The 13,038-nt window shown below is 42.5% G+C and overlaps 2 protein-coding genes across 2 annotated transcripts; both read right to left on the reverse strand.

The window, feature by feature from the left end:
• Positions 1-2,173: 2,173 nt before the first annotated feature.
• Positions 2,174-3,230, reverse strand: LOC123141197 (uncharacterized). Its single transcript, XM_044560406.1, has one exon. The coding sequence runs from the start codon at positions 2,992-2,994 to the stop codon at positions 2,371-2,373; it is 624 nt and encodes a 207-aa protein (XP_044416341.1). The 5' UTR covers positions 2,995-3,230; the 3' UTR covers positions 2,174-2,370.
• Positions 3,231-10,819: 7,589 nt separating this feature from the next.
• LOC123142476 (putative RING-H2 finger protein ATL69) lies at positions 10,820-11,419 on the reverse strand. The gene has a single exon (XM_044561376.1). The coding sequence runs from the start codon at positions 11,417-11,419 to the stop codon at positions 10,820-10,822; it is 600 nt and encodes a 199-aa protein (XP_044417311.1).
• Between the last annotated feature and the right edge of the window lie 1,619 nt (positions 11,420-13,038).

Here is a 13,038-nt window from a genome sequence, read left to right on the forward strand (position 1 = left end):
TGGTTGTGATAGTTTTTTTTTGTTGGCGAGAGGGCTGTGCTAGCCTTTTCTTTTTTACACGGAAACAGTCCATTATAAAGTTGGTGCAGCAGAATCGCTAGCAACCAACGAAAAGTAAAATTACGCGGTTTCGCCAGGTATTAGCAAGTTGGTCTCGAATTGGGAGCTGCCATCTCACACTATATGGGTCGAGTATCATTGTATTGCACTTCTTTTCTGAATTATTCATCTTTGTATTATCACTCTCTTTCTTTACCAGATAGGCCCCACCGGTGTATTTCACATGCATGCATGACAGTGTGGCAGAATCACTTTTTCTTCTCCCACACAATAAATCCAACCATTTCTTCCGCCTTAGCTAATTTAAAACATCCATATCTTTTAAACCATATATTCTTTTTTGAAACTTTTTTATATTTGAACTCCTTGTGCCCTTTAAAATGAGATCAATCTTGGATATTTTTTGAGCACATTTAAATTAGAATGTATATTTCACATGTCAAAATAATCAGTTTCACAATGTTACATTACAATTTCACTTTTCATAGTGACTATTACACAGTCCAGAACCTACATTTCACTTTTCACTAGCTTGCTTTACAAAAGAAAACACCTATTAAAATTGCATATTTTTCAAATAACGCATTTCACTCTTTTGAAGTAAACTACTACACATGTTCAAATAATCAGTTTCACAAACGACACAACCGAATTTCACTTTCTGTAGTTACTCTTTCATAATTCAAAACCTACATTTCACTTTTTACTACCTTGTTTCACAAAAATGACATATATTTCGATTGCACATTTTTCAAATAACCTATTTCACTCTTTTGAAATAAATTATTTCACTTTCCACTAGCTTGCTTCACAAACATCACATCTATTTCAATTGCACATCTTTCAGAATAATATATTTCACTCTTTTGAAATAAACCGTTACACATTTTGAAATAACCAGTTTCACAAATTGACATTTCAGTTTCATATTTGGGTAAGAAAAGTTTTATGTGAAATAGGTTGGTTCACATATTTCTATTGAAATATGAGTTTTTCATAATTTTCTAGTGAAATGGGTTTGTTTCGCATCTGAAATGTGAAACATTGAAATTTGAACGTGTTTGAAATGTATCTAATATTGGTCTAGTTCTGAAGGTCTTAACGTCAGGAATTCAAATATATGAATTATTTCAAAAATGAACTTATAGTTTAAATGATATGGACGGTTTAATTTAGCTAAGGTGAAATAAAAGGGTGGATTTATGTGTAAGAGAAGGGAGAGAGTGCACTGTCACATGCTGTGATGCCTGTCATATCACTGACAAAGGTGGGGGCTACTAGCTGTATTTGATGAAGTATATCTTCAGTATAGCAAAAAAGTGAGAATAGAATACTCACAGCGACACAAATCTGAATGCATGCATGAGTGATGGATTGGTTACCGGTACATGACAAAACCGCTCAAAATGACTTTGCGTAGCAACCAATGCATTTACAAAGTCAGGCATGTGCTCCATCCAGACAGTGGAAGGCACAACCGCATCATAACCAAACTGGGACGACGCTTTCTCCCATTCGACGCGGGATGGTACGAACCACCGTGTATACTATGTTCACTCCTCCTAAAATATAAGTGTAGTGCATATTAGATTTATTCGATGTCAAACTTTGTAGAAATTGACCCATTATATTAGAAAATGCATTAACTTTTATAATACCGTCTTTAAAATATATGGATAAATGCTACTCCCTCCAACACTAATATAAGATGTTCTAATTTTCTCTTCTGAATTAGATGTATATAAATACGTTTTAGTGTGTTTGTTTTCATTTATTTCATCCATATATAGTCCATGCTGCAATATGCAAAACATCTTATAATATTTGTGAACTCTATCTTTCTTGTGAATCATATGTATATAAACACGTCTTAATGTGTTTGCTCACTCATTTCAGTCTATAGTATATATTGAAATATCGAAACCATGTTATATTTATGAACGAAGGGACTACCATCTAGCAATTTTATCTTCTTTTTTTGAGTTGTTGATTGTTTATTAGATAGCTAACCGCTTATTCTTAGTGGTATCTAGCAATTTCATCTTAATACAGAAGACACACAGTGTGTGTTCTTGAAAAACCCTCTAGCTATTCACATCTTATAGCAACAAAATGAGGAAACATAGCACATGCAAATTTCAAATAATAGCAACCAAGATTCACCATCAAAAATCTTTTTAAGGATAAGGAAGGAATCAAATAATTGAGAAGTACTACAACTACTCGATATGGCAAGTTGGCAACCGGCCGCCAGAGATTGCTTGGAACTTTGGATGAAAACCATACAGTACACAGTAGCTAGAAAATTAACTACTCCTTGTCCTTCTTCTCCTTCTCGAGCTTGCATTTCACCCTCTCGAACACAACGGAGGCCGTCGACGGCGAGTCGAGCTTCAGCTTGAGCTTGCAGGTCCCCGCCAGCTTGTTCTTCTTCAGCTGCAGCGTGTACCGCACCTCGCCGGTGACCGCCACCTCCAGCTCGAACTCCCCCGTCTTGTTCTGGTCCTTGTACGCGGCGACGCCGGCGTTGCCCAGCGCCGCGTAGGCGCTGTCCGAGCCAGAGTCGAGGCGGTACACCCGGGTCTTCCTGGGGCCGTGCTTGTCGCCCTTGTCGGCGACCTGCACGCGCTCGAACTGCTGGCCGTCGAACTTGTACGCCGCCTCCAGCGGCTCCGTGTTCTTCATGGTCGTCGCCCAGTTGCGGTTGCGGACGACGAGCTTCAGGGAGAGGTTGTACCCGAGCGAGGTCACCGGAGAGGTCGCCAGCGCGAACCTGGTCAGCGAGGCGTCCTCGACGGTGATGGATGGCTGGACGGCGAAGCTGTAGGCGGCGACCATGACGACGATGACGATGACAGCGGCGACGGCGGCGATGCACGCTAATACCCACTTGCAATCTTCCCAGCACTCGCCCAGGCAGTCGCAGAGCCCCATCGCCGGCGGGTTTCTTGATTCAGATCTTGGAGCCGGAGGGTGTTGGAGGGAGGAGGAAGTTGGAGCTTGCTGGCATTGACTTCGTAATTTGAACTCTGAGTCTGTGTGGGGTACTTATGGACTGGGAGGAACTAAAATACAGTTGTGGTCTTTGTTCTTACCCTGCTAGCTAGTCTCAGTATTTTATCCGGAAATACAGTACTCAAGAGCGGACATGGCAATCGCTCAACAGAGAAAACAAAAGAAATTGACGAAAGGCCCAGACCGCCAGACTGCTCCCAGTTTCATTATTGAAATGAAAGTTATGGTTTAACAGGTTGGATGAGGGGCTCCAGCTGCACAAAAACCACCAAACTTCACCAGAGCAACTCAACGGCTAGTCAGCCTTTCATTACAGATAAAGACTGCAAAATTTTCTTCCGAGATGTATAGTTGGAGACGCTCACGTGTAGGCATGCATACGCTACCCTATGAACACCTCTAAGATATTAAACCGGGTGATATTAAGATCGGTGAAGTCGCAACAAACGTTATGTAGTTGACGCACGCACTATACTTGTCAGAGAATAGCGTCGAAAGACTAAAATAAATCCAGAAAAACATGAACATATCCAAACTACATAAAAGACTACTAATTAAGACATAATTAAATAAAATATCTCGTTAGGAATAGCTATAACCTTGTGTAGAGCTCTCATGTCGCTCCCGAGGCAGCCCGGGAGCAAACCCTAGCCGCGGCCGCACTCCACCGCACCCCGGTCGTCCTTCTAGCCGGATCCAGCGGCAGAAGCTCGTTGGTTGAGCTTGTGAATACGTTGTGTGTGGCTTAGAAGGTTGACCCATGCAAAAGTGTTGTCTCTTGTAATGGCTGTAGCCGGGGATGACAAAGCTCAGTGATGAGTTGCAAGTGGTCACCTCAGTGATCTTCAGTGACGCCAACCTTGCATAGTTCCCATTTTTAGCTCTTCATCAGAACTGAAGTTATGATGTCCTTGGTGCGGGTGGCTGAGTGCTTTGCATGGACCTCCATGTGAATTTGCACTCCCTCGATGATGTGGGCTGGGTTGTCAGTCGTCTGTGACGAAGTTGCAACCGCTTGCTCAAGATTAAGGGGTGGCAATGATGCAAGCTCGAGGAGAAGTGATGATGATGATGCTAATGTGCTACCTAGGCGAGGCTTTCATCATAGTGTTGTGTGTGAGGTATCTTGTATGTACCGCTCAGCTGATTGTGACCGTTTGTAACTCGGCAAATCTCTTTTTCTTAATTAATGGATGAGGCAAATATTTTACATCCGCTTGAAAATAAAAAACTCTTGCCAATAATTTCACTGCAACAAAACTAACAATAGTGATGTTTCTACCGTGGACACGATATATGTTGCATGCACCCACCGCCCATCATTGAATTGGGACTTGTGGCTTGTTTTGTGATTTAGATTTTTTATTTCTTTTTTTAGGGTCAAAGTTGCCGCTTTATTTAACTTACAAAGTTCGGAATCTCATCCGACAAAACAGAAAGAACGAAATCCGGGGGAGCCCCCGTCCAAACCTTACAAAGTTCATCACCCACACCTACTCTAGCTAACTTATGCGCGGCAACATATGCAGAACGTCTAACCCATGATACTTTAAACTCAACAAAAGATCTCAGCAAAGTTTTGATCTCCTCCACCAATGGCCCGGACGCCGAGAGCTCCTTTGAGTGATTCTTCAGCATATGCACCACTCCTTGAGAGTCTAACTCCACATGTACTCTTTGCACGTTAATATCGTTCGCCACCTCGAGAGCCCGCTTACATGCCAAGATCTCTGCTACCTCGGGATCAGTCACGACAGAGAAAAGGTGACACACACCCACTCTGAAGGCCCCCATATGGTCCCTTAGCACAGCCCCTCCGCCTGCCTTGTCCCCCGTTTATTAAGTTGCACCGTCAGAGTTAACCTTGATCCACCCCTCGGTCGGCAGTTCCCATTGCTGGGGCTGCGGATGAGCTGGAATGTTGCTTGAAGTGGGATGTGCCAGCATCCAATCCTCCATCTGCCTCAAAATTGTGGCCAAAATTTCATGTGGTGGCTTGATCTTCTTTCCATCTCGCGCCTCGTTCCTGGCCAGCCAAAGGCCATACATCGCCTGCACCGTCGCCTATTTTGCGTCATCGGATGCTCCCGCTAGCCACTGCAGTAGCCAATGAGCTACCTCTTCCTGGGAGTCAAACTGGCATGGTGGGATCGCCACCATATCTCCCATCTCCGAGCGAAATAGCTGCCAAAAAAGTACAGAGTGTTGACACGACCAAAACCGATGATCTATAGTTTCCTCACGATCACAGGCAACGCAAAAGACCCCAGGCTTTATCCTTCTCCGATGGAGCTCTGACCCAACCGCCAAGCCATTTGAAATCAATCTCCAAAGATGAATTTTGGCCTTCCCTGGTGCGTTCGTGCCCCATAGTGCCATATACCCCTTGTGTTTATTCACAGAGCTAGAAGACTCCGGCCATCCGGAGCTCGCTCTAATCATAGCCATTTTCAGATGATAGGCAGAACGTACCGTGAAGACTCCATTGTTCGTCTGGTTCCACCCTTGATAGTCATCAACTCCCACTCCGCCCACCACTATCTGTAATATGTCGCTGGCATCATCCGGGGTGAACATCTCGAAGACCCGGTCGTGGTTCCATGTTCTACCATCCGCCGCAAGGAGGTCAGCCAACTTTGTCACACCCGACATATATATCTGACCAAGTGGCTTCATAGATCCATTCCTTGGAATCCAATTACTGTGATGTATATTAACTTTGGAGCCGTCTCCAATTCTCCAAACTAGCCCTTCTCGAAGGAGATCTCTGCCGTGCAAAATGCTCCTGTAAGTATATGAGGCTGTCGAAGGGCACGTCGCACTCAAAATGGAATCATCTTTGAAGTAGTGCGCCTTCAGCACTCTCGCAACCAAAGACTCCGGGCATTGCAGAACTCGCCAGGCTTGTTTTGCAAGTAGAGCCTGGTTGAACGCTACCGGATCACGGAATCCCATCCCGCCATCCCGCTTGGAGGTGCGCATTTTCTGCCAGGAAATCCAATGTACCTTTTGCTCACCGTCCCTTGCCCCCACCAGAATTTCGAAGAGATAGAATTCAGATTCCGGCACGTTTTCTTTGTGAGGTGGAAACAACTCATGGTGAAAGTTGGTACTGATTGGAGTCCTGACTTGATGAGAACCTCCCTTGCTTTCTTAGACAGACCCAAGCCCTTCCATCCGCTACATTTTCCTTTCGAGCTCTCTGTGACATACCGAAACGTACCCTCCTTTGATCGTCCAACCAGTGTTGGGAGACCGAGGTACCGTTCGCTTAGGGCTTCCGAGGACACACCCAACACCGATTTGAGCTCCTCTTTAGTGGTGTCCTGACAACCTTTGCCGAAGAAGATTGAGGATTTTTGCAGATTTATTTTCTAACCCAAAGCCTCCTCATATATGACCAATATCTCCCTTAGTGTCTCTAGGTACTCCAGGGATCCCTCCAAGAACACGATACTGTCATCTGCAAATAAAAGATGTGTAATATGGGGGCCAGTGCTCCCAAACATAACACCTTTCAGCTTATTTTCTGACTGTGCTTTCCTCAAGAGTGCAGAAAAACCCTCAACACGAAATAAGAATAAATATGGCGAAAGAGGATCACCCTGCCTGAGTCCTCGGGATGGTAAGAAACACCTAGAGCAAGCACCATTCAGCTTTACCGAGAAACTCGCTGTCGTCACACAACGCATGATCATCGCTATCCATGTCGGGGCAAAACCAAACCGTTCCAACATCTGTTTCATCATGTCCAGCTTGACTGCACATAGAGGTTTCTTCCTCTTCCTGTTGCGAATGGCATGAACACACTCATAGGCTACTAAAGCATTATCTGTGATAAGGCGTCCCGGCACAAAAGCACTCTGCTCCTTTGAGATAAGTACTAGAAGGATGATCTTTAACCTGTTGGCAAGAACCTTTGTTGCAATCTTATATAGTACCAACAATGTAATGCTGGTATAATGTAATGTTTCATTGTGTACCAACAATGCTGGTATAATATCAAGTTTCAGGGACTAACATAACGTGCACAATTGAGACAATTTTTTTCTCCATCTTCCAAACATAGGCATCGCTAGGGGGTATTCTTTGGTATTCATGTGAATACCAAAGGTTTGTTGATCTGTGGGTATATTATCACTAGCTTGTTGTATATGTTATGTTTATTGATATTGCCCCACCATTGATGAATACCCTCAGCCACTACTTTTAAAGGACATATTAGCTTCCTCTCGACTCAAGTCACTCAACAAAGTTGGAAGTTGGCGTTCAGCCTCCGCTCTTATTGAAGAAGTCACATGATCCTTGCCTTGCCTGATATTTGATTTTAAATAAGTTAATCTTTATTTTGACAGCATGAATGTTTTGTTGAGATACATAAATGTCTCCAATATATATATCAATATAAAAAATGTCTTTAAGTATGCTGTAAATAGATTTGTGATTTTACGGTAAAAGTTTTAGCATTAAAATAGTATTTAATATATGTGAATATATGTTGCAAGCATATGGACTCTTTTTGGAAACAAATTGACATGTGAAAGTGTTTCAAGTATATTTTTGTTTAAATAATAGCTTTTCATATTTTTAAGAAAATAAAATTATTTTGTATACATAGTTTTTTTGGACTTACACGACGAACATTTGTAACATATATGTTGCATTTAGAAATACACTATGAATAATTTTAAAATATACATGAAATATTTAAATACATCATGCAGATTTATACATTACAGACATTCTTTAATAGATTGACACATGATGAACCTTTTTATATGCATTTTAGAAAAACGATGCAACGTTTTGCATCATAAAGTTGTTTTAATAGTGCACTTTTGAAAGTTTTCATTAAATTTTAAACAAAAAAATGTTTATCGTGTCACTTTGTGGACGCGCATATAGGAGAATTGTTGGCATTTGCCCGACCTTTGAGGCGCCAAATAGGGTGGCAATCCTATTCCCCGCATAAACGTGCATCCCTGGAAACAAATCTCCTGCTCTATGGGCCGACCCACTCGCAGTTTCCTCCCCACCCAACTGGGCTTTCATTTTTTCTGTGTTTTTTTTGCCTCAATTTTTTTTCCTGTGTTTTTCTTTCCATTTTTCCGATTTTCATTTTTATTCTTATCATTTTCCTTGTCCCTTATCTATTTGTAATTTTCCCTTTTCAATTTCACGAACATTATTCTAAAATCCATAGCACATATCAATGTGGCAATATTTTTGAAATTTGATGATTTTTTTAAGTTTGGAACATTTTAGAAATTTGGGAAAATTTTCAAATTTCAGAAACTATTTTGATTTTTTTCACAACAGGAATATTTTCTAAAATATGAAACAAAATCAAATTTATGAGTATTTTTATAATCAAGGAATATATTTTCAAGTACAGGAATAATTTTCAAATGTATGATTTTTTTTACTTTCAGAACATTTTGAAATACGAGAATAATTTCCAAATTCAGTAACATTTCTTTATATTCGGGAATATTTTTTCAAATTCTCAACATTTTTTGATAGTCCAAACCTTTTTAGATTTTTCAAAAAGTTTTCGAAAATTGGTGAACACTTTTATAAGTTGAATATGCACAAAAAGAAAAAGAAGAAAGAGGGTGTCTGCTGTGTCCAATCCTATATCACGCATGCGGGCCTCATATAGGTGCTGGTTCGCTGAAGGTGTCCCTCCCACGGTTGGCCTCGCTGTTTCTGCTCTTTTTATGTTTTGTCTCAAAAAAAGTTGTTCTTTTCTGTTTACTTTTTTTGCCTTTTCTTTTGCCTTCTCTTTTCTGTTTCTGTTTATTTTTATTTTATTTTACTTTATTTTTTAAAACTTTATTTTTTCTGTGTATTATGCGCAAGTTCACTATGTATTACAAAAATGTTCATGATATATTAAGAAAATGTTCACGGTATATTACAAAAAAGTGAAGCATGCATTATAAAAGTGAATATCTCATATTAAGAAATTTTCAATGTATGCTACAAATGTTCATTGTGTATTTAAAACTGATTCAGCATATATTACACAAATGTTATATGTGTATTCATAATTTCTCCAACGTATATATTACAAAAACATTCAAAGTGTACTAAAAAATGTGCAGCGTATATATTCATATTTTCGAAAATGTTTGAAGAAAAGCAGAACAATAAACTGGGCAGCATAGTATAGGTTCTCTACATTATGTTTTTTTAGTCTAACTGCAAATGCAAATGAGCCGGCCAAATTGTTCTATGTATGGTATAAAATGACTTCTGGTCTTATTGCAATAACTTTAGCATTAATAATGATTTAATACATGAAAATATATCTTGCAAGCATACTGAAATTTTTTTGGAAACAATTTGACATGTGAAAGTGTTTCAAATATTTTTTTGTTTAAATAATAATTGTTCATAATTTTTATGAAAATGTTTTTTTGTATACATAATTTTTTTAACTTTCATGATGAACATTTGTAAAATATATTTTGTTGTTTAAATACACTATGAATATTTTTAAAATATACACGAAATATTTATATACATCCTGCATATTTTATACATGACGGACATTCTTTAATAGATGATGATTTTTTTTTTCAAAAAACAATGGATATTTTTTTGATACACCATGACCTTTTTTTATGCATTAAAAAAATACAGCGTTTTGCATCGTAAACTTGTTTTAATAGTACACTTCTGAGAGTTTTCATTAAATTTTATACAAATTTTTTTATAGGGTCACTTTGTGGGCGCATTTATAGGAGAACTGTTGGCATCTGCTCCGACCCTTTATGCGCCAAATACAGTGGCCAATCCTATTCCCTGCATAATGCGGGCAATATGGATAAAATGCGCATCCCTCGCAAGAGATTTCCTAGGTCAACCCATGCCTGGTTTTCCTTCCCACCGGTAACCGGGTTTTCCATTTTCCTGTGTTTTTTCCTTTTTGATTTTCTGATTTTTTTTCTTGCCATATCTTTACCTACTAATAAAGCGCCTACTTGGTCTGCCCATACGTCGTCGGCATTTTTATAGAAAAGTCCCTGTATTTTTCGATATTCAACCCGCAGTCCTATTTTAAATGGCAAAACAATATTTTTTTCAGATTTTACACAAAACCGTCTACACTCTCAGGTAATCAACCCGCACTTCACTTTTAAGTGATAAATTTAATCGTTTTTCTATGTTTTTACTGAAAACACCATGTTTTTTATGCTAATTAACCCGCAGTCAACGTAGACCAAATGTTTTTTTGAAGTATCCATATCTTTTAAACTGTAACGTCATTTTTACTATGTTATATATGAAATTTGATGAATTTTTTTGTAGAATCCGAATATGATGTTATTTTTTTACCTATTAACCATTTTAAAGTGCTATTTAGAGTGCAACCTTAAACAATAGCGCACAAACAAATTGGAGATGAAATAAATGTACCAAAAAAAAAAATCTCATCTTATGCCACGAGAGAGACGGCTTCCGATTGACCACATTCAATTGTGTTGTGGTTCTGTAAGCACTATGATCATCTTATGCGAGAATGCGACGACGGACAAATGGCAACAAGATGGGATGTCATGTTGAAATAAAGAATATGGACCTATTGGTTTCTTGATTCATGATTATTTGGGTTACGGGCATGTGGTATCTTTTTCTCGGGTTGCAACGCGGTCTCTTTTGCTAGTGCTATCGTAATATATACATATATACATGTGTCACCCCAAAAAAAAACATACATGTGACTATGGCTAGTTGGCTACACTGGCGGCAAAGCATCATCTGCCGGCGGTTCCATCTCTACAGCCGCCACTTTGGCAGTAACCGTCCGCGGTGGCGAGAGGTCGCACCTGCAAACAGGGCAAGTCGTGTGCGAGTGCAGCCACTTGTCTATGCACTCGACATGGAAGAGGTGCTTGCACGCCGGCAGCTGCCGCACCATCTCGCCGTCCTCAAGGTCTTCCAAGCACACGGAGCACGGCTGGCCGCTCCCGCCGCACTCCAGGTCGAGGCCCGCACCGCCGGCCTCGGCGCCACGGGACGTGTACGCGAACGTGGGCAACGACTCGGTGGCGGCCTTTCCGAGCCCAGTTCGGCATGCTGCCACCCAGGGCACGCCCGCCGCGACCTCACGCTCGGCGCCTCTCCGCCCACTCTCGGGCGCGAGGCACGCCACGAGCCCGAAGGCAGCCAGCGCCAGGCCGGCGAACAGGAACGCCTTCCAGACGCTGGCGGTGGCGACGAGCACGCAGAACACGAGCACGGACACGAAGGACGCCGTGACGCCATAGCAGGCGCCGCGCCCGCCGTTGCCGTCGCCGCGGAAACACGCCGGGAGCCTTGCGAACAGACTGGACATGACCACTGGCTAACGTTTGAGGTGGTAGCTCTGTGACTGTCCTCTGTGAACTTGCGCTCGTGTGCGCAAAGCTAATTGCCGCTGCAGAGTTTGCCTTGTGGGCTGTGGCAAGAAATAGTCTGCGTTTGAGCTCGAGAATTACAGCACGGGGCTGGAAATCGAGCGCGGCAGCCGCCGTCCGTAGCTGCGTGCCGCGCGAAAGATAAACTCGGTGCTTCTTTGACGAAGAGATCACGGTGTTTATTTGACGAGAAGTGCCTATTTTCACCTCCCGTTTCTGGTCAAGTTTCATGCGCCGGACATTAGTTAATTCTTTCTTGAGGGAGCCATTAGCGAATTGTTGTGATGGTAAATGATACGGCACGGTGGAAAGCGACAGAAGCTTTACCCAAGCGAGGAGACTTTTTTACCAAAGTACACCAAAGGCGTACTGTATTTTTATAGAAAGCAAAAAGCAGTGACGGAGGCAGGATTGCCTATAATTGCCTATAATTTGATGTTAGGGAGAGCCGGCTGAAAGAAAAATCAAAAAATATTCACTGTTCACATGCATAATACAAAGGAGAGTGTGATCATGGGGAGGGCCTTGGCCCCTGCTGGCCACCCCTGCCTCCGCCATTGGCAAAAAGATAATTACAAGCAGTCAAGCTGGGATGCGCACATCTGTTTGACGGACACCACACGAACACCAACCCAAGAACAAAGGCCACTCTCTCATGAATGGATCTAAACCTCTTACACCGAAACCTGCGAGCGACCAATCCTTGATTTCCGATAGCACTTGCGTCACCAGTTGGCCCGGCGCCCTCTGGTCATGAACTCTGTTGAACACCCTCGCATTTCTCTGCTTCCATAGAGCCCAAGCCGTCCCAATGACGAAAGAGTCAAAGCCTCGGCGAGTTTTACCACTAAACCTCCTTCTCTGCTGGAGCCACCACTCAGTGAACGTGGTGCTCTGGGTGGGTGCCAGGATCTCTAGCTGCAGGGTGTCGAGACAGCGGTGCCATACCTCTTGCGAGTAAACACATTGCACGGGTATGTGGTCTACATTGTCCTGATCCTGCAAACAAGTGAAGCAGGCGGAAGGTTCGTCCTGAAGCCCATGTCGGGCACGCCTGTCGGAAGTCCACAGCTGGTACCAGACTGTGAGCCAGGCAAAAATCTTACAACGCAACGATGCCCAACTCCTCCAGATGGCAAGTGCCGTTGGCGAACGCACAAGGCCCATGCACAACCTTTGGTAGGTCGACTTCGCCGTGTAAGCACCAGTCTTCTCTACCGGCCAACTGAACTTGTCCGGCTGCTGCACATCCGCGGCACCATTGCAATGAGGAGGCACAAGTGGGCCACCTGCATGTGTGCCAAGAAGGAAATGTCGCCCTGCAAGTCCAACGGCCACGCGTTATCCACTAACATCTGCCGAACTATCCTGACATTGCGCGCCCGCGTGCTCACCATCTCGAGGCTCATGGGTGCAATCTCGCCAACCGTGAACCCGTGAATCCATCTATTCTTCCAAAACAAGACCCTCTCCCCATCTCCTAGTGTGATCTTGATGAGGCTATTGAAGATTAACTTGGCGTCGCTGTCCTCAGCCATGGGGCCCTGCCACGGTCGAC

The sequence above is a fragment of the Triticum aestivum genome, chromosome 6D (genome assembly GCF_018294505.1).
Source record: "Triticum aestivum cultivar Chinese Spring chromosome 6D, IWGSC CS RefSeq v2.1, whole genome shotgun sequence".
NCBI classification, from domain to species: Eukaryota; Viridiplantae; Streptophyta; class Magnoliopsida; order Poales; family Poaceae; genus Triticum; species Triticum aestivum.

Coding starts and splice junctions, on each gene's coding strand:
- LOC123141197 (XM_044560406.1), bottom strand. CDS start 2,994: ATGGGGCTCTGCGACTGCCTGGGCGAGTGCTGGGAAGATTGCAAGTGG.
- LOC123142476 (XM_044561376.1), bottom strand. CDS start 11,419: ATGTCCAGTCTGTTCGCAAGGCTCCCGGCGTGTTTCCGCGGCGACGGC.